Raw genomic sequence first — 21,665 nt, forward strand, 5'->3', positions numbered from 1 at the left:
CCAACCAGGAGCTGCTGCTGCTGCTGCTGCTGCTCGAAGAATAAAAATGCATCAAAAAAATATTCTAACAATCTCACACTGGACACTGTAATTTTTTATTTTCTGATGTAACTCACAGCCATGCGGACAGAGCGAGAGAAAAGAAAAAGAACAAAAAAATAAATAAAAAACACCTTTGAAAATGTGACTCCATTAGAATTGACATTTACCCATAATCCCTCTGCTCTTTTTACTACTGGATATTTATAAATCTTGGCTTATTGAACATGAGGTGTGCACTCCGTAACTGCTTCATTTACACAAACATTTAACAAAAAACAAAAACCTTTTTTTTTTTTCGGTGTGGAGAGAAACATTGGTATTAATTAATAATCACAATATTTTTTTTATGGACTGGAGTGATATGAATTCTTTAGTTGGGTGGTTTTATTGAGTTCATACCAGTGTCTGGTTGAAATTTTACAATGGAAGTGTTGCATTTAATAAAATATTGATGTGTTGAACAGTTATTTCCTCCGCTGTCTGAGCTAAAACCTAAATAATTGTTAAAAGACTAGTTTAAATATATATTTGACCGCAGGAAAGTTTATGTTGTATTTAGCAACAACAATGCTAACAAAATTAGCATTATTGATCTCATCTTTCTTCACTGTGTTGCACAGACCTGGTAAGTTACGTTACTTTTCGCCTGTTTTGTTGTCAAATGTCACACTTTCCCTCCATAGTTGATGTTTTCTTCATGCTAGCTGTCAATGCTAACATTTTAGCCATTAGCCGCGAATCAAGCTAGTTACCAGCGGTTACAGGTTTGCAATGTGTGTTTGAGACTCAACCGACACTGTTCTGTTTGAGTTGCCTAAACCTTTTAATAACAGACATGTGTAAATTGCTTTTTAGACTTTAAATCTGGTGGATTACGTAATTTATTAATCCAATGATGCTAATCTGGTCTCAGAAAGTTACCATCAGATTTACACTGACCCGAAGGAGAACATGTGGAGACTATAGTTAGCAACATGCTAGCAAAAAAGGCAAATAGTAATAAATAATAAGTGATAAATGATTCACTTGTTTTCTTGTGGTTGGTGTGTTAACATTGAACAGAAAATGTTCTGCTAATAGACCGACTCGCCTTGTTGTTTACATTCTACTTCCGGGTAGAAAACCAGCACGTAATTTGAATGAGATCAATAGTAACGAACGAGAGTTTAGCCATATATATCATATTTTTCACGCCCTATCACCGTTTAGACAAATCTGAAATGATTGAAGAAACATTACTATTTCTGTGTGTGTGTTTTGTGTTGCTATGTGTTGTATTTAATCAGTTTGGGGGAATCACAGTGTCTAGAAAGCATCAGTGGTTCAGCTGACAGGGACAGTTGACGGTAGCTAAGCTAACGGCGGTAGCTAAGCTAACACCAGGACGTCAGCTGTTAAAACCCTCCCGTTGTTGGACACGACATGAAACTACTCCAGTTAGCTCAGTCATGTTGTAACTCAGATGTCCGCTGGAGAAAATATATTTTCATGGACCGTTTATTGAGTCACTGAGTTATTAAAGTTTAACAGGTAGCTAACCGTTAGCCCGGCTAATCTCTCTAAACCATGACTAAAATGTGCACACGTAAATAGTAATGTTTGTCCAATCATTGGTTTTATAGACTTAACAAACATCAGATTAGTCTAAACGGCGATATAGTAACATGAAAAATTAGATAAATATAGCGAAACTCTCGTCCGTCACTATTGTTCGAATGCTGGTTTTCTACCCGGAAGTAGACAACAAGGCGATTAGTCCTATATGGCGGCTGTTTAAATAAAAAATAAGCCTCTGTGTGCGGTAAAACATGGCTGATTTGTTTTCTTTTTAAAAACCAGAGGTCTTACCTTTTTGAGTTTGAGTACCCCGTTGCTGTCGTTGTCCAACACGACATCGAACATCTGGCGGTATTCCTGCGGGATGATGAACGTGGGCCTTTTGTTCTGCTTCTCGTCTTTGTCCTCCAGCTGCAGAGTTCCCATCTCCTCGTTCAGCTTCATGTCCTCTCTGACCTGCAGTTCGTACCGGTCTGCAGAGAGACGTTTAAAAGTTAAAAAAGAAATAAACCTAAAGGAATATGAAGTATTTTCTTTTTTTTCTTTTACTTCTTACGTTGAGAGAAAGACACCGGGTTGTCATTGACGTCTTCGATGTTGATGGTGACGGTGGCCGTGGCCGTGGCGCCGGTAGGCATGTCCGCCATGTCTTTAGCTTGAACCACCACCACATAATGCCCCTGGGTCTCCCGGTCCAGTTCGCCGCGCTTGAAGGTGATTTCACCTGAGACAGCGAGGAAGGTTAGCAGCTTTCCTTCTCACAGTTCATATCGTAAATTAACTCACTGAGTGCCAACCACGTAATTTCTCGTTTTTCGTTCCCATGCGTTGAGTGCCAAAAACGAGATTTCTCGTTTTTTGCTTTTTTTATTTATTATGAAAATAGACACTTTAACACACCTTATGTGTAAATTTGGGGACTCTACGACGAGCAGAACTGAAATAGATGACGATCAAAGTCACATGACAGCTCATGATCTGGAAGTTTTTATCATAACTCAGCTTCTGCAAACGGAGTTCTGCATGTGGATGCAGCAGCTGCTCCGCTCCCACCCGCGAGGCTGCAGCAGCTCGGAGCCGAACAGGAAGCTCTCAGCCGACAGTCCCGCCCGGTTTTCATCTCAAGCAACACCGTGTCCTCCCCAAGGTCCTACCGCGGTAAAATGTGATGATCCCTCGGTCAAAGCAGACCGGCACCACCGATCCGTACCACAGAAGGACGGCGACCACCGGTGGGACCGGTGTTCCCGAGCCGCTGTGGCCGACAGACCCTCACGTTCCGCGGTGAGAGGCTGTGACACGGCACGGTGCGTCTGTGTTATTGTTGTTTAGTGGCGCCCCCCCGCCCCTGATGGTGGATTTGTGAATAGAACAACAATTGTTGTATATATTTATCTTATACGAGCCCTTTGATCCAGAAATGCGAGTGTCAGAAGAGCGACAGGCACAAACAGCGCACCTTTCATAAAAGACGCTCTATCTCCTTTTCTAGAAAAAAAGATTTTGGTGAAACCCAGCCATGTTTAGCTTGACTTTTCTCAGGAACAGAGGCACGTAGAAACAAACGGTTTGTGGTCATTTGAAGCAGAAAGTTTCACCTTTCAAATGAGCCACAGTATGTGTTGGTGGCAATAATATAGAATACACTGTGGCTCTACAAATATCGTCAAAAATGGTCTAAATTGCCGGTACACTTGACTAAAACTTTGGAAAGGAGCGCGGCACTCAATGAGTTAAGGAGAACGAGGGACGAAGATGCAGAAACTCACCCGTTCTGTCGGCGATCTCAAAGACGGATGTCTCACCCTCCAGCCTCAGAGAGTACCTGAGGTCGGCGTTAGGAGTGGTGGGGTCGTCGGCATCGAACGCCTTCACCGTAATCACTTTGGTTCCTGAAAATTGAAACGTTTGGATCAGCAACAGCACATAACCAGGTGATTCTGGTTCACACTTGAACACAGTAGTGTATATAATATATATAATGTATTAGTTTCACTTTTTGAATTGAATTACTGAAATAATGATATTTCCATGATATTCCAATTTATACAACAGTTAGTTCCGACCGGTCCCAACCGAGCAATTTGATTGGACAAGAGACGTTCCATGAGTGCTGATATACAGTATAACAGCACTGCGACTTTTTACGGACGTTATCACTCCGCTGTTCAGCTACAGGAGCTAAGTCAGAGCCAGGCTCCCCATACAGGAGCTGCCCCATCTCTCTGCTGCTACTACAGTTAGAAACCTGAAAATTAAAACCTGGACCTGGTCCGTCTAATTGGAGATAAATCTCTACTAAACCCGGCTGGGAAAAAAATCGCCGCGGGGCAACTACGTTTTGACGGCGATTGTTTTGATATTAGGGTTAGCTGTTGTTAGCCACGTAGCTCAGCTACTTAGCTTCAACTGTGTTTATAATGATTACACAGCGGGTAAACAAATGTAATACGGTATCGATAACGTCTCTGTCTGTCTTCACGCTGGTCCTGTTGCTCCGGTGCTGATCAGACACGGGCTCAGAACCAGAACCAGCACTGGAAGCAGCTCGGTGGAAAAGCTTGTAGCTAGTAGCAAGCTAGTATGAAATGTTTATGTGTTGCCTGGCAACAGCCTTGTCTCCCTTCCAGTTGCAGAACTATTTCTGTTGGCGGAGCCAAATAAATGATTAAATAAACAAACAAATCATAATCTCTTGTAGTTTATTACTGTTCTAAAATGTGCTCGTAGCACTGTTGTATAAAAGCAATATCACACTCGAGGTCGTGCTGATACTGTATATCAGCACTCCCTCTCGTGTGATGTTGCTTAATTATTGAGATGCACCTGTATGCGTTCTGCTGTAGATACCACATCCATTGACATTGCGTACAGTGTGTGTACGTATTTGTGTGTATGTGTTGTATACACTATGTACAACACCAGTCAAAAGTTTGGACACAGCTTCTCATTCAATGGTTCTTCTTAATTTTTATCACTTTCTACATCGTAGATTTATACAGACGACATCAAAACTATGAAGGAACATCTGTGACCTCACTCACCTATGCGCGACCTCTCCGTGATGTTTGCGCTGTACGGCTCTGAGAAAACGGGCAGGTTGTCGTTGATGTCGTTCACCACCACTATGAACGCCCCGGGTTGCTCCATCAGCATGTTGCCGTCGTACATCTTGGCCGTCATGTGGTACTCGCTCTTCGTCTCCCGGTCCAGTTTCCTGGTGATGAACAGGTCTCCCAGGTCGTTCACGATGAAGATGCCGTTCGCCCCTTCGCCCTCGATCGTGAACGTCTTCTTCCCCCTCGCCTCTTTGCTGGACTTCAGCTATTAAAGGAAGGAAAGAGGAAGGGTGAATTGCGATTCTCCCCTTGGTCCTAGCCCTTGGCCCTAACCCTTTGTTTTGCGCGTTCACGTGAAGTGGTAGGGGTGTCCCGATTCTGGTTCAGACGAGGGTTAGGGGGAAGTGGTCTGGCTATCTCGCCCTCGAAACGGAGATTTTTCAGGGGCACACTACGGACCGAGGGCTATGGCAAGTTTCCCAGAATGCATCTTGCGGCAACCGGCAGCTGTTTAATTTCTCACTGTAGCGCTGTTTTTACGTCATTTTGTTAAGTTTTAATATTTTTTCATGCGAGAAAGTAGCTGTTTAGATCCCCAATGTGCGGTCGGTTTATCCAAATGACGGCTGTTTAGACGTTTGCTCCGATGTTTTTCGGAGAAGTGAAGCTCCACCTGTGGAGCAGATCAACGGCTCGTCACGGAGACACCACCCCGTCCGGAGAGCTCGTCAGCCGGCCAACCTCCCGACGTAATCCCGGGATCGCTAATTAACTGACCCACAGGTTTTTAAAGGTTTACCGCCGCGTAGTTACATTCTTTTTAGGAGATAAATGCTGGCAGTGGCGCCGCCAGCCGGAATCCTGTACGCACTGTGCGTACAATTTTTTTCATAGGTGGGGGAAAAAAAGCAATTTTGTTTATCTTGAGGGGGTGTGATAAAGACGCTTGTTGTTTGTAACAGGCTAAACGTGCTGAGTTCATTGATTATTAAACCAATCACTGAAGCCTAACGTAAAAGCCAGTGATTGTCATTTACGTCATTTCATCTGTCACTTTTTGATTTCTGGCGCCTATTTACACTACCGCTCTGTGATGATTACGCCCGGTCCAGTATAGAAATGTCAAAAAGACAGATGAGCCTTTTCCAAGCATTTAAAAAAAAAAACAGATAACCCACGATCACAAACACGCAGCAGAGCAGCGATAATGAAGGTGAATGAAGGTTTCATTCACTCACCTACACACAGGACTCTGTCTTACTCACCCCGGCCCCTCAGTTTCTCATCCAACCATACCCTAACCCCTGTACCCCCGTGCACATTGACAGTCAGTCAGAAATCACACAACTTAAACATCAGAACAAGAACATTACTGCGGGGTCGCTAGAATATTTTCAGTTGTGCAGTTGGCTATTATTTATTAATAATGAGCGATGAGTCCCATTGCTACGTGGCATGATACAGCCCCCCCCCCTCCCCATTTGTTGTGTTTGCCGTTTCTGTGCGTACATTGAAATTGAATCCTGGCGGCGCCACTGAATGCTGGTCCCATTGATAAAATGTAACAATTGTGGCAGTCGCATTAATTTGTTAGAATTAAAAGTGAAGCTTCATGTGTTTTGGACACAGGAGCAGCGCTGCCTGGGGGCTCTGTAGCCTATACGTACAGAAACCACCACATTTACATCAATAAATAAATGTTTTACAATGAACCGATCAGTCTTCATTAAATTTTATTCTATTTTATTAAGTTAACGTGGTTTTGAATAGAGGATTTGTGGCAAAAGCTCGTCACGTCTGCTTATGTGAAAGCCAGCAGAGACGACTGATGACGTATGTGATTGTTGAAGTGGTGTCCCAGTTCGTAGGGGTTGACTTTCAACCCTACTCCTTGTAGCTCCGTTTCAAGGGCAAGGGTTAAGGGCTAGGGCTAGGGGTAGGGCTAGGGGTAGGGGTAGGGGTAGGGGTAGGGCTAGGGATGAAAAATAGAATTGGAATTGGGCAGAAGTCATCTGAGTGATCTGAGGGATCTGGATAAAAAATCATTCACACATTCACAGAGGAGTTGTTTTCAACAAGTCGCTGCCCCAGATTCTGCTCCCGCCACACGATCAAACTGAACGGCAGCAACAGAAATACCCTTTTTTCCTCCACCAGACGGGAAGATTATCAAACGCTTTGAGACTAAACTGCGGCGGCTCGGCCCCGGGAAGTGGAGCAGAATCCAAACGAGGATCCCACAGGTCGAAACCTCGGCGTTCACTCGCTTACTTGACCGATCTTTTCTGGGACGGGGAAGTCTTTCTCCTCCAGCACGTAGAGCGAGTTCCAGAGCCACTCTCTCTTCTGCCGGGACAGGACGGGATACGACTCCTTCCTCACGATGTTGTTGTCGAGTCCGGCCTCAACCTCAACCACCATCACCGCCGCCGCCGAGGCTGCCAGCAGAACGACGGAGAAGGAGAAGGCCGCGAGCCCCGAGGTCCAGAGCTGGAGCCGAGCCATCGTCTGAGGAAGGAAGAGGAGGAAGAGGAGGAAGAGCATTAGCAAAAAAGTTTAGGAATTCAAATATCGACTCGCAGCTATCATTCAAATCTCACATCAACTCCATCTCCAAGAAAATATATTTTCCATCTGAAATCACTTCATCCTTCTATTGAATGTTTTTCTCTACAAGTGCGTTCCTATGGTGACTGTACAGCGATCTCAGCTGCTAAAGACGAAGACAGGGGTGGGGTGGGGTGGGGGTACTCACGGTACTGCCCTTTTTTTTTTGTGTCCTGTCTGTTTTGTTTTATCTGCTTTGTTGATGTTACTTGTTATACAGTTTTTGTCATTAGTCTTTTTTGTTAGGGATTACTTTTTACTTATGTAAAAAACATGGAAACATAATTGTTGACTGTCAATTTCTTTATGTGATCAGTTTCCTATTAAAGCAGAAGTAAGCGATCCGGTCGTTTTGGCTAATGCTGCGTTCCAGGCAGGCTTTTGAAACCGTAAATTACAGCTTCAAGTCATGACTTACGACTTTGTAGCGTTCCAGGCAACACACTCGTGTTTTTCCGACCTGTTTTACCTGTGAAAGTCACTATAACGGCCACTCGTAACTTCTGACCCGTGAACTCGTACCAGATTGAACTGGTACGACTTCACAGGTCGGAAAAACACGAGTTACGAGTTTCCTTGAACGCACCATAACAGTCCTCGTCCCTACGTCACCACATTCACGGTGTTCCTTGGCTGCACACACAGCCCTTTATGCCGTTCTCTCTCCTCATTGGATAAAACTTGTAGGATACGAGAAAAGTTTTCTCCTGGGCTCAGAGCAGAGAAGAGGGACTGACAGACCCGTGTTTCGGTCCAAACACTCTATGTAAGTGATTGCTGTCGGAAGATATAACTATTTAAGACTTATATTAACACAAAAATATCGCTTACTTCTGCTTTAATAAACATATTTGTAAGGCAAAGCCCGTGTGGCGCCGTCAGCGGCCACAAATAAGAGACACCAGCGTTGATGAGGTGCTGACAACAATATACTAGGTGGTTGTGTCCACACACCCGTACTGGTTTTATGCGACTAAAGGGGACAAGGGGAGCCGAGCCGTCGTCTGAGGAAAGGAAGAGGAGGAAGAGGAGGAAGAGGAAGGAGGAAATTAGAGAGGGAGAGAGGAGATCACATTAAAACCCACTTATCAGCCGCGGACAGACGGCGACGCTGTGCCAGGGTGAGACTCAGAGCGAAGGCCAAGGACTCGCCGCCGGCCCCTCGCCGCTCCCCGGCTATCGTTTAACACCAGGGCTCTTAAAACCTTTTCATTTCAGCCGGGGACCCCAATGAAACACTTAGCGCCCCCACCCCCAATCCCCTCCCACCCACCCCATCCACCTCCTCTCCATCATCACCACGGGACTCTCAAAAGGCTGAGAGCGTATCGCGGCCGTGGTCGTACAGGGATCTATTAAACACAAGACCCGTGACCCATTTTTTCTTTAAGGTCCTGACCCAGAGGAGCTGGAGGAGAGGAGCTGACATTAAAACCACGGAGGATGTTCGTCTTTATCACACACACACACACAGGAAAAAGGCCACTTTAACTGTAAAGGGACCGGGGTTTGACATTTATGAATTTTCTGATCAGTGTTTTTTGCTTTAATGCAGCACGTCGAATCGAAGAGAGAGAAAGAGGGACAGAGAGAGCTCTTGGATTCAGGACAATGAGAGGAAGAACGTTTTCATTTTAAAGTCAAACATGATGACACGCCGACAGATGATGGTGGTTATACTCAGGCTATATACAGGAATCTTGAAGTTAATTTTAATACCTTTTTTTTTTAGACTTTTTCAAGACCTTCTCAATATTTTTTAACACCTCACCGCCACTTCAAGCTGTAACCATTTACATCAGTGACACTTTTAAGTTTAATTTAGTTTGTGATAAAGACTATTATAGATCACTGTGATACAACACAATTCAACATAGGCTAGGATAATAAATCAAAGGCAAAGTTTATCAAAAAAACATTGCTCCACTCTCAAAAAACAAAAACAACAATCCTCTTTTCTTTTTTATGTACCGGTTCATCTTTGGTTTTTAATAAAATGAATAAATTCACACACTTTTACAATGTTTTTTAGGACTCAAACTCATGGACAGCTAATTCAGAAAAAATACCTTCAAAATTTAAGACTTTATAAAGTCGTGAAAAGACTTTTTAATACTTTTTAAGGGTCTTAATTTTTCCAAAATTGATTTATCACCTTTTAATACTTTTCAAGACCCCACGGATACCCTGATACTGTATATCAAAGCTCCATTTGCCACAACGAGGACGCACAAACAGTAGTTTCTAAATGGAACTGATTGAACTGCATTTACTATTAAAAAACTAGATTTGAACGAACTATATTTTGAGCTGCAAAATCCAACTTTGTTACTGTTAAAGGTTTTCATACGGTGGCCCTGAAGGTCAACGCAGTGCAACTTCTAAATAAAACAAAAACACTTTGCAAGCAAGCTGCAAGTTCATTCATTTATTCATTCAAATCACAACAAAGTAGTAAAATATTACTGAACAACGAGTCCCAGCAGGTTCGTCACTCTGAAGTGTCCCACGTTTGTTCCTTTGCATTTCAATTTCTTTAGTTGCAGCGTGTTGACGACTCAAGGCCACCAGCCTTCAAACTGTCAAGTTTCCTCTCACCTGGACCTGCACCGTGGTTTTAGTGTTGCTTTCCATTTTCAACTGGATTTTAGAGAAAAGAAGCTAAATAATTTAACAAATTGAAACGTAGAGCTGATGATGGAGCCAAACTATCGACACAACGGACACCAGGCGTCAATTAAAGTCAAGAAAAACCAAAGTCAGTGGGAACATGATTGATATTAATAATAGTAATTCTAGGGATGCATGATAACTATTGGTACAGATAATTATCGGCCCGATATTGGCCAATAACTATCGACCAAAATACACAGATGAGTCCAATAATGACATTTTTTGGCCGATTACTGGAGCCAGTTATAATAATTAGTCAACGTTGCCTTGATTTTGTTCATCCCTAGTCTGTCCGAGTTGATTTTAAACAATAGCCTAATAAATGTTGATTTTTGAAGAGTCATAACTGTGATTACAACAGTAGTGACGTCTGTTATGTTATTTTGTTAATTCAGAGGCAGAGCGATAATATTAAATCCATCTTGACTCACTACATCGAAGCCTTTCTTAACCTCAGGTGTGTAAACAAACTTTTAAAAATGTTATCAGTGTTTGGTAGAGCTGCCGCCCCACGTCGAGGCTACAGTCCAGTTCGAATCCCGCATCGGGCAGCCCTTTCCTCCATGTCTCTCCTCTCTGCCTCCCCATTTCCTGTCTCTCTCTTTCGACTAAAAAGCCCAAAATATATACTTTTAAAAAATGTTATTGGTTATCGATGGAAAAAAAGAGTTATCGTGCATCTGTAAGTAATTCTAAATTATCCAGCACTTTTCTTCAGAAACTGCTTGACAGAGAGATAAAAACAAACAAACAGGAAAACAGCAATAACACAGTAAAAATGCGCCATTACAGTGCGATTACAAAACCAAATTCAAACACTTTTTTTGAACAATTTTAAAGGGACTAGGAGTTTCGGAAAGTGAAGTGTTCGCACTACATTTCCCATGAGCCTCCACGCGTACTGTGGAATTATTGGACCAGCGCAAGACGGAAGCGAAAGCATTTGCCAAGAATGTTTTCATTAATCAAGAACGAAAGTCGGAGGATATATTTATCGAAAATGGATCCATTAACAAGTGTGGGAAATGTAGATTCATCCACATATCATATCATATTCATCCACTAATATGAGACTCTTTTATAACCAAAAGCGAAGTCCTGGGTTTCATTAAGATGTGATTTAAAAGCAGTGACAGATTCAGACTGTGTTATACAGTAATGTGAGCCACTCCATGTTGTAGATTTATAAGATATTTCACTGTAAAGCTGTTAAATAAAGGGCTGTTCTACCTTTTCTAAAGTCACTAAATTCCACTCAGACTGGGACCAAACCAGAGAGAAGACGAAGAAACCCAGCTGACTTCGAAGGCTGCGTCATGCGATCTCAGGAGTATCATTATTACTATAATCAACATTAATCAATCATGTTGAACTAACAAACATTCAAAACCATCTTGAACCAAATCTGCTTGAACCAAACTTGATTGTTATTATGATTTATATTAGGTTTTTGATCGACCGATTGATTGATCGCCAGTTGGACGACGTTTCACCGTCTTACATCAGCTTTAAAAAAAAAAATGTCCATGAACACCAGCGGCCCTGCCACTGCCCCTGCCAGTAAACTTGAGCCCCCCCTGCCCCCCCCCCTGTTCCCCCTCCCTCTCCCACCGGCTCTATCTAATAAAGCAGAAATGCCAGGGAAATAATCTTCAAAACATTTTAGCCTCAGTGCGCCGCGCTGCGCTCCCACCGGACAGATTAGAGCGTCTTATTGTCTTGCAGCCATTAGCAGCAGGGAGGGAGAATAGAAAGAGAGGGAGAGAGATTATGATGAGGGGATTATCCCACCACAAAGTCTCCCCCCCCCACTCCTCACCCCTTCACCCCCCTCCACTTCCCCCCCAACTCTAATGGCCTAATCTGGTATTGTGTTGACCTCTTGTGACCTCTTCACACGGCTCCAAACACAAATCAGCTCCAACAAAGAGTGTTTGGGCTTCATGTCCCTTTGTTTTTTTAATTTTTGGTTTGTTTGTTTGGCTTTTTCCAGTTTTTCTCCTCCTCTTTTGTGTTTTGTGTTTTTGTCTTTGTGTCGTGTAAATTAATTAAAGGGAAGTGCATCGTTTGTTTCATTATTGTACTTGTATGAACCCCGTCCCCATGAGCTGCTGTAATGAACACAAGCAGCACATGGGAATTTAAATTTGACACCAATGAGGGATTATTCAACCTCCTAAATCTCTCTCATTTTATTCTACTGTCATCGATCAATGATTATTGATATATCTGTTGATCAGTTTGTCACTGATTCCAGCTGTTTATGAGTTTAAGAAACAGTCAAGGAGCGATCGAGTCCCTAATTTCTCTCTGATTAGTGATTAACCAATAGTTTCAATGCATAAATCTGATGCATCAAAGCTTTGGAGAAGTTTATTACTACTTACTTTAACTAGTTTTACTTCCAAAACATTTAATATTCATATGTTTTTCTATGTGCACTTCTTATGGAGTATTACATCATAACATTTACATTTCATGGTCAATAAACTTAATTTGCATAAAAATACATCAAGTTTTTGAGTTAAAAAAAACATGAGTTTGGCTCCACAGGTGTTTTTATAGTTAAATAAAAATCAGTCGTCATTAATTACAATCAATCAACAGAAAGTGAATAAAAGCAGCTTTCATGTTATTTTCAAGTAGTTTTGTGAAAGAAAAAGAAAAAAACACATTTCTGATAAAAAAAATATATAAAATCATTTGAAAACAGAAAGGTTCGTGGGTTTTTCCTTTAGTTCTTGGTACGTGTGTTGAAGGACGTTTGAGTTTCAGATAAAGTTCATTCAGCTTTTATGCTGCTGATTTCTTTTTTAAATCATTTTCAACGTCAATTTTTCAAAAGAAAAAAAAAACACCTCAATGTCAACTCATTATTGTAACTTGTATGTATGAATGAATGTATTGGTGTGAATATACCAAGTTGAAGAGTGAAAATGTAAGTTATTTTCACTTCAGTCATAATTACAGGAACATATATTAAAGCTTAGTCATTACACTGTTGCTTCACTGACACAGGAAGATGATATAAATTTGAATAAAACATCCATTTAACACATTATCCGTGTTAATTTCGGGAAGTTCTGTGACTGAAAATGTGTTTTTTCTTTCTTTGAATCTTTAATTCTTTACACTTTAATTCATATCTGAGTTAATTCGGCTGTGAACGCTGCTGACTGAAGGTCGTGTGAGTTCAGATCATCTCACTCTGTCGACTTTTTAATCATTTCAGTGTCAGTTTTCCTGTTGACTTCTGTCCTGTGTGTTGTGAGTTCATCATCTGAGACTTTTGCATCTTTCTCTTGGAGTTTAATGGTTGATAAAAATTTCATTATTAATGTTTTGAAGTCAGGTTTTCAGCTGCTAACGAGACGAGACAAGAGGCTTCAGTTGTTGTGGTTTAGTTTAGTTTTTCCTGAGCTACTGTTGAGGAGCGATCAGACGTCCTGTCAGTTTCCTGCCGTGTCCTCCCGTCACCCCGCGCCGTCAGCTCGCATCCTTCCTCTCTACATCGGCTGCACAAACACTAAACACTCTGAGCTGCAGGAAAATAAAGCTCCTCTGTCAACCGTGCACTTTCAGGAAAAAAAGAAACAAACTAATAAAAACAGAAGCTTCTAATCAATAATAATCAATAAGTTTGCTTTGAAGAGACTGTGAGTAACCGATTCACCCAGATTGAGGCGTTTAAAGACATAGGAAAATTCATAATCTGCTTTAAAGAGTGTTTAGAAAGTTTAGTCATATGAGTGTTTTAAAACTTTATTTATGAGTTATATTTACTATAAATTCCTAAAATAATAGTTTTCAAACACTTTCATTGGTTTATTGTCTACTATTGGATGTATTCTGTCTCCTATAAGTTGAAGTTATAAGTTTTCTATGTAAAAATCACAGCATGTGTTCAAATTATATAACCTGTTCAACTTATATTTGGAAGTTCATTGAGACAAATGTGTTAAAAGGGTATGTTTTTATATGTTTTCATTGGTTTTTCATTATCAAACCAATTATTTCAATGTTTTCTATAAAAGTTATGTGTAAATCTTTATTCACACAACAGACATGTATGAAAACCTTAAAGTTTTTATTGTTAATTTCTCATGTCTAACTTAAAATGATCCCACTTTTTAACACATCAACATGACTGACAGGCTTTAGGGTGGAGATATATTAATAATACTTCTGACCACATAAATAGCATATAAACATATATTATATATATTTGTACAGGGCTGGATACTATAATGTCTATATATGAAACTGTTACTATTTCTAATGAATTTCACTTCAAAACAAATGACTCAGTCCTGAGCTGGAGGGGAAGTTTGAGTCCTGTGGGAATTAATTCTAGAAAATAATAATTAATCAGCAGTCGTCATAAAAGACTGAATCCAGTGAGACGTTTCCTCTCCGTCACAGATTCAGTAACTTCTTACTCACTCAAACTCAAACACTCAAACACAACATCAACACAAACTTCCCCCGTCTCTTAGCTGGTTTTCCAGAAAAGGGCATTTTTTAAAAACGCAGCGTTTCCTCCTCAGCGTCGTTTTATCAGCAACAGGAAGAAAAACACAATAAGTGGTCGGTCGGTTAATGAGGGTTCATCATTAGAGAGGGACACGCCCTTCCTGCCATTCACTCCCTCTGCTGACTACACGTCTTCACTTCTTCTTTCCTTTCTATCCTCTGCTAGTTTCTCTACCTTCCACCTAAAAGCAGATTCAAAGGGATAGTTCAACATTTTGGCAAATTGTTCCCATTGCCATAATAATCCCTATAGTCATAGCAGTAGGTTCGTTACCTTTAATTGTCGGTGCAAGCTGTTTTTAGAACGGCGGAGCAGAGCCGTGAGCTGCTCAGAGCTACGCTACGGAGGCTCATTATGGGATTTCTTGGTTTCCCTCATCAAACTCATCAAATACACAATCCAACAACTCCACAACGCTCTGGTGGACAAGTTGTGAGCTGCACATTCACCACGCTATGAGATAATAACACAACGTTACCAGACAGAGTTGTTTTAGAGGGAAATTCAGAGACTGTTGATGAAAAACTGTCCCTGAAGGCAACGCACATCAGCGGTTTTGCATGAATTTCCCTCTAAATCAACTCTGTGTGGTAACGTTGTGTTATTATCTCATAGCGTGGTGAATGTGCAGGTCACAACTTGTCCACCAGAGCGTTGTGGAGTTGTTGGATTGTGTATTTGATGAGTTTGATGAGGGAAACCAAGAAGAAATCCCATAATGAGCCTCCGTAGCGTAGCTCTGAGCAGCTCACGGCTCTGCTCCGCCGTTCTAAAAACAGCTTGCACCGACAATTAAAGGTAACGAACCTACTGCTATAATGGGCCAATTTGCCAAAATGTTGAACGATCCCTTTAACTTTATTATCTTTATCTGTGGCGGCTGACGTCTCTCTCTCTCTCTGCAGGAGATAAAAGTCTTTAAACGAACATCTGAGTGTGTTTGTTTCTATTAAGACAGAAACGCAGGTGAAGGATTATGTAAAAGTTATTTGCGACGTGTTTTTTTTTATTATTTATTATCAAAGGCATCTTTCTTTCAGAGGTGTGAAGGAAGTAAATAACATCCAGGAATATCTGTAATTACATCTGTACACGGTCCCGCGGCACCGAGCAGCAGCAGCAGAAGGGACAGACAGACGTTTCAGATACAGTTGTCATTCTGCGGGATGTTTGGTGACTGGCAGACGAGTGAGTCTGACCTAGTTTCAACCGACCGACGGCTAAAACACAGCAGCAGCTCAGAGACGTCGAGTCAACAAGACTTCATAAATCCCCGGCGCCGCAGCTGAAGGGGTCGCTGAAGTTCAGACACGAGGCCTGTGGTGCGTTCGGGTGTTTTTCAGAGGAAAAAAACCAGAGAGAGAGAGAGAGAGAGAGAGAAACGTCTCTACCTGTCTTCAGGAGAGAGGACACGAGGATGAGCATCAGGGCTGAACATTGTCAGGCTGCTGCACGTCTGAATAATCCAGACTCCACCTCCTGTTTAAAGCTGTACAATGGACTACTGCAACGCTCTGTATGTGGGCCTAGACCAGTCCTCTATCCAGCGTCTCCAGCTAGTCCAAAATGCGGCCGCTCGCCTTTTAACAAGTACTAGGAAAACCGAGCACATAACCCCAGTGTTGAGGTCTCTCCACTGGCTTCCTGTTTGCCGGAGGATAAGTTTTAAAATGTTATTGTTGACCTTCAAAGCCATGAATGGCTTGGCTCCCCTTTATTTAAGTGACCTGCTTGTTCCCCACACTCTATATGTAGAACATCACGGTCAGCTGACCAATTCCTCCTCAGCATACCGAAGTCAAGACTAAAAACAAGAGGCGATCGAGCTTTTGCAGTCGCCGCTCCTAAACTCTGGAATAGCCCACATTCCCAATCAGAACAGCTCCAAACTTAGTACATTTTAAATCTCTATTGAAAACCCACCTCTTCTCCCTGGCGTTGAACCCTTGACCGATTGTTTTATCATTACAGTTTTATTGTATGTTGTGCTTTTATCCAATGTTTTATCCAATGTTTAGTTTATTTATTGTGCTTTTTTTTATTGTGTTTTTATCTGATGTTTAAACTGTAATTGAAATTGTTTTAATTGTAAAGCACTTTAGTTCAAGGTGCTATATAAATAAACCTGACCTTGACCTTGACCTTGTACAGAAAAGAAAAATGAATTAGATTCCACTCTGGGTCTTAACATTAGTGTAATAACTCATCTATCAGACGATGGAGCCCAAACTTTGTGCAAAATTCTATTTTCGAGTATTTTTGCATTGGATAATGCAGGCGCACGGATTATACTTCACGTTGCTCACGATTCATCAGCCACTGATATTGGATCAGTCATCCATCAATCAAACATCTGAGACACACACACACACACACACACACACACGGAGCTCGGTCTCACCCCAAGCTTTGAATATCCCGCCTGCTCGATAACGACCAATCAAATTTGTTGTCCTTACTCGGGTAAACTCGTGCGGCAACTCGTGGAAACTCGTGAAAGGAGACGTGACAAACAGGACAAACGGCCATTTCTGAACTATCCCTTTAAGGGAGTTGAAAAGGACTCATGTTGTGTTCACTGACCAGTTCTCTGGTTGGAAAAAAACAATGCAATCCACCAACAATAAGAGAGAGCAGCTCCAAAGATGAACAGATATAAAAAGATGAGTAACTGTGGACTGAAGACAAAGACACTCGAGCTGCACGATGCACAACTGTCACATCACAGGACGCACCATGTTTCCTCTTCTCCTCCTCTGTGTCTCTAACCCTCCTCTCCTCCATGTGCATTTGTTTCCAACAACGAAGCCGGTGAGAAATCAATCCATGGAGCAGTAGATAACGTTATTCATCATCTACCATGTTACCATGTGTATATTTGCACTTTAAAAACCCAAACTCTTACCAAGAACATTTGTCTTATTTCTAGTCAAAACAAATCTCATTATACTTAAAACAAGACTCATCACATTAAAAAGTAGCTTGTTTTTAGACACTTTTTACTTCTTTCAAGCAGATTTTCACTTGAAATAAGTAGAAAAATCTGATAGTGGAGCAAGTTTTTCTTTCTTATTACGAGCACAAAAAACTTGCTTTCACTGATTTAACCAGAACTAGGACTCTGGAGAATAAGAAGAACTATTTACATATAAACTAAAAGCACATATATACAAATGAAACCTAATAAACAACACTCAGGCCCGGGGATCGAACCCAGAACCTCCCTGCTGTGAGGTGACCACTGTTCCACCATACCATCTAAATATATAAATACTGTATATACGTATATCCAGATATACTGAGAGCCTGTCAACAGTTGTTACCATAAACACTGTGACCCAGAGGACTGAGTCATGTTTCATTCATGAGATAAACATGAAGATTATACACATATACAGAAGAAATTCTGTTGCATTAACTAACTGAATAAATATCATCAACATATATGGTTATAATTTATTCATTATGTTTTATCTTATTTGTAAAGAGACTGTGTACAATATTAAGCATTAATCTTACTACTTGAAGAGTCATCTTAAACACTTCACCTCATAACTTCTTAAAGCAGATAAAAATACATAATTTATATACGTAATATCAAGAAAAATGTTTATATGCACATATTTCTGTGGGTATTTTATGTTATGTTATGTTTTTAGGTATATATGTGATGGTAGTAAGTGACAAACAGGTCTTACAGTTTCTATATATGATTATATAATGAATTGATCACAGTCATGCTCACCACAGGATGAACCTGCACTGAAACTTCAGCTTTGCACCAGAGCTGAGTTATATATAGTATATATATGTTTACGTATACACTGCAAAAACTCAAAATCTTACCAAGAATATTTGTCTTATTTCTAGTCGAAATGTCACTTCTAGTCAGAACAAATCTCATTCTACTTAAAATAAGACTCATCACATTAAAAAAGCATCTTGTTTTTAGACACTTTTTACTTCTTTCAAACATATTTTCACTTGAAATAAGTAGAAAAATCTGATAGTGGAGCAAGTTTTTCTTTCTTATTACTACTAAGCACAAACAAAACTTGCTTTCACTGGCAAATTTTTCTACTTATTTCAAGTGAAAATACGTTTAAAACAAATGAAAATGAACTAAAAACAAGTTAATTTTTAGGTGATGAGTCTTATTTTGAGTAAAAAGAGATTAGTTTTGACTAGAAATGAGACATTTTGACAATAAATAAGTTATATTTATTGTCATATATAATATTCTTGGAAAGACTTTGAGTTTTTACAGTGTATAGAGATATTTCTACAATCTGGATCAGTGTCCAGCTTGTTGAGGTTATTGATTATTGATGGTAATCGATTGGAGTTCGTCAGAGGATGAACTCTCTCCTGCTGCAGCGCTGTGTGACCCAACGTGACCTTTAACTGAACTGAACCAGGTTCAACTGTGGCGACTCTCGTCTCTCCTCAGGTCAAACTGGAGAATTTTTTCCCCGTCTAAGAAAAATAAACTCACTAAATCACAACTAATCCCCCCCCCCCCCTCCCCTTCCCCCCAGAGGAACGACACTCCTTAACTCTACTCACATAAAACTCACTCTCAACACGAAGTCTTTGACACTGTTTAGTTTTCTTAACTCGACTTCTAGCAGCTGAAAATCAAAGGCTTTGTTGTTTTTGTGTGTCTGTCTGAGTGTGTGTGTGTGTGTGTGTGTGTGTCTGTCTGAGTGTGTGTGTGTGTGTGTGTGTGTGTGTGTGTGTGTGTGTGTGTGTGTGTGTGTGTGTGTGTGTGTGTGTGTGTGTGTGTCTGTGGTGTTGGACAGCTGAACAGCGTCAGTGTCAGTGTGTGTGTCTGTTTGTGGAGATTAAAACAGGTTTAATCACAGAAGCAGCTTCTCACAATCTGTCTGCCGGAGAGTCACACCAGGAACACACACACACACACACACACACACACACACACACACACACACACACAGGAACACAGGAACACAGGAACACACACACACACACAGGAACACAGGAACACACACACACAGTTAATTATATTTTCCTTCCCAATCAGTCGGATCTGATTTTATCGTTGTGAACCTGTTTTAACAAGATTCATCTAAAACCCGGTGTGAGTTTATCAAACACTAAATATTTTTAAAGGGATAGTTCAACATTTTGGCAAATTGGCCCATTGCCATAATCTCTATAGTCATAGCAGTAGGTTCGTTACCTTTAATTGTTGGTGCAAGCTATTTTTAGAACGGCGGAGCAGAGCCGTGAGCTGCTCAGAGCTACGCTACGGAGGCTCATGGGATTTCTTGGTTTCCCTCATCAAACTCATCAAATACACAATCCAACAACTCCACAACGCTCTGGTGGACAAGTTGTGAGCTGCACATTCACCACGCTATGAGATAATAACACAACGTTACCACACAGAGTTGTTTTAGAGGGAAATACAGAGACTGCTTGATGAAAAACTGTCCCTGAAGGCAACGTGCATCAGCGGTTTTGCATGAATTTCCCTCTAAAACAACTCTGTGTGGTAACGTTGTGTTATTATCTCATAGCGTGGTGAATGTGCAGGTCACAACTTGTCCACCAGAGCGTTGTGGAGTTGTTGGATTGTGTATTTGATGAGTATGATGAAGGGGAACCAAGAAATCCCATAATGAGCCTCCGTAGCGTAGCTCTGAGCAGCTCACGGCTCTGCTCCTCCGTTCTAAAAACAGCTTGCACCGACAAATAAAGGTAACAAACCTACTGCTATGACTATAGGGATTATGGCAATGGGCCAATTTGCCAAAATGTTGAACTATCCCTTTAAATATTCCCACAAAAACACTCTTAAAGTTTAAAAAAAATCATTTTTCTTATTTTGTCCCAGCCTCCAGAAGGAACAGATCAGCTCCAACGTGTTAAAAAAAAACAGCCGAACAATAAACTTTTATTCTGTAACCACTCTGGGGGGTTTTGGTTTGATTTTGTTGGAGGTTTTTCAAAATAAAACGCAACTTTAAACCGGCGAATACAGGTCAGACAATAAAAATAAAACTGTAACTGGGTCTTTCAGGAGTAATCAGAGACTTGAGCCGAGCCAACATCACCACAGCTGGACAGGCTGTCACACACCCTGACATATATCTGAATGAATGGCTCTAATCACCAGCCGTCTTCAGCGTGTGTGTGTGTGTGTGTGTGTGTGTGTGTGTGTGTGTGTGTGTGTGTGTGTGTGTGGGAGGCTGTTGAAGTCTCTCCCAGATGGCACCCAAAGGATTTTCCCTGATAATACTAGTTCCCTCTTCTCTTCAGGAATTAGACCACTGGGTTTAGTTGCATCGACGGCTTTGACGGCGTAACAACCAAATCAAATCACCTCTGTCTGCTGCACACACACACACACCAAATACACACATACACACACACCAGAGGAGAAAACACACACACACACCACTAACAGCAGCAGCAGAGAGGAAGAGGAGCGGGTTCAGGACATAAAAACATAAAAAACCTCCTGTTAAATCAATAGAACATGAACCGAACATGAACCGACAAAATAAGAAAAATGATTTTTTGTAACTTTAACAGTGTTTTTGTGGGAATATTTAAAGGGATAGTTCAACATTTTGGCAAATTGGCCCATTGCCATAATCCCTATAGTCATAGCAGTAGGTTCGTTACCTTTAATTGTCGGTGCAAAACTGACAGCAGCTTTTACTTTGAAAAATATTAAATGTGTCGAACTCACCACAGACAAAATAAGAGACCAGATATAAGTTCACCTGATGGAAACTATAACTCACTGTTTTATAACATTGCCTCCTGGAAATCATTCATTCCTGTTGCCATAAAAGATCTAAAAGAAAATCGTTTTTTATCTATTTATTTATGTCCAACACTTCCATTTTGAGTCCAGACTGCCTCAACCTCACACCTGTAACTGAACTGAACAGAATCTCTCTCTTTGTTTTTTCTTTATATGTTTGGATTTATTGTCGGATATCAATAAAGATGTGTCGGGGAAAAAGTACTAGTAGTTTTATTCCAGTTTTCCTACGGCGAACTCCTTGTTCTTTTCATACTGTAATGGTCTGGTGCTGCTGCTCATTGCAAAAATAAATTGTAGCCTGTTGCTCCAAGTGGATTTAGCATATTAAACGCCCGGACTACTGCAGTAAATGTGTGTCTTACTGTAAAGACTGAATGTCTTCGGTCAAAAT

The 21,665-nt window shown here is 41.0% G+C and overlaps 1 protein-coding gene and 1 long non-coding RNA gene across 2 annotated transcripts in view; one reads left to right on the forward strand and one right to left on the reverse strand.

The window, feature by feature from the left end:
• LOC146973073 (uncharacterized) overlaps positions 1-21,665 on the forward strand; it is a 430,259-nt gene that overhangs the window by 122,702 nt on the left and 285,892 nt on the right. The gene's annotated exons all lie outside the window — the stretch shown is intronic.
• cdh5 (cadherin 5) overlaps positions 1-21,665 on the reverse strand; it is a 50,003-nt gene that overhangs the window by 27,232 nt on the left and 1,106 nt on the right. The window contains exons 2-6 of the mRNA XM_085799328.1: positions 6,930-7,166; positions 4,644-4,923; positions 3,369-3,491; positions 2,156-2,323; positions 1,891-2,072 (exon numbers count right to left, since the gene is read on the reverse strand). Coding sequence (XP_085655454.1) covers positions 1,891-2,072; positions 2,156-2,323; positions 3,369-3,491; positions 4,644-4,923; positions 6,930-7,163 — 987 coding nt within the window. The 5' untranslated portion in view covers positions 7,164-7,166. The remainder of the gene's footprint in view (positions 1-1,890; positions 2,073-2,155; positions 2,324-3,368; positions 3,492-4,643; positions 4,924-6,929; positions 7,167-21,665) is intronic.

The sequence above is a fragment of the Trachurus japonicus genome, chromosome 15 (assembly GCF_045865225.1).
Source record: "Trachurus japonicus isolate A0001 chromosome 15, Traja_1.0".
NCBI lineage: Eukaryota > Metazoa > Chordata > Actinopteri > Carangiformes > Carangidae > Trachurus > Trachurus japonicus.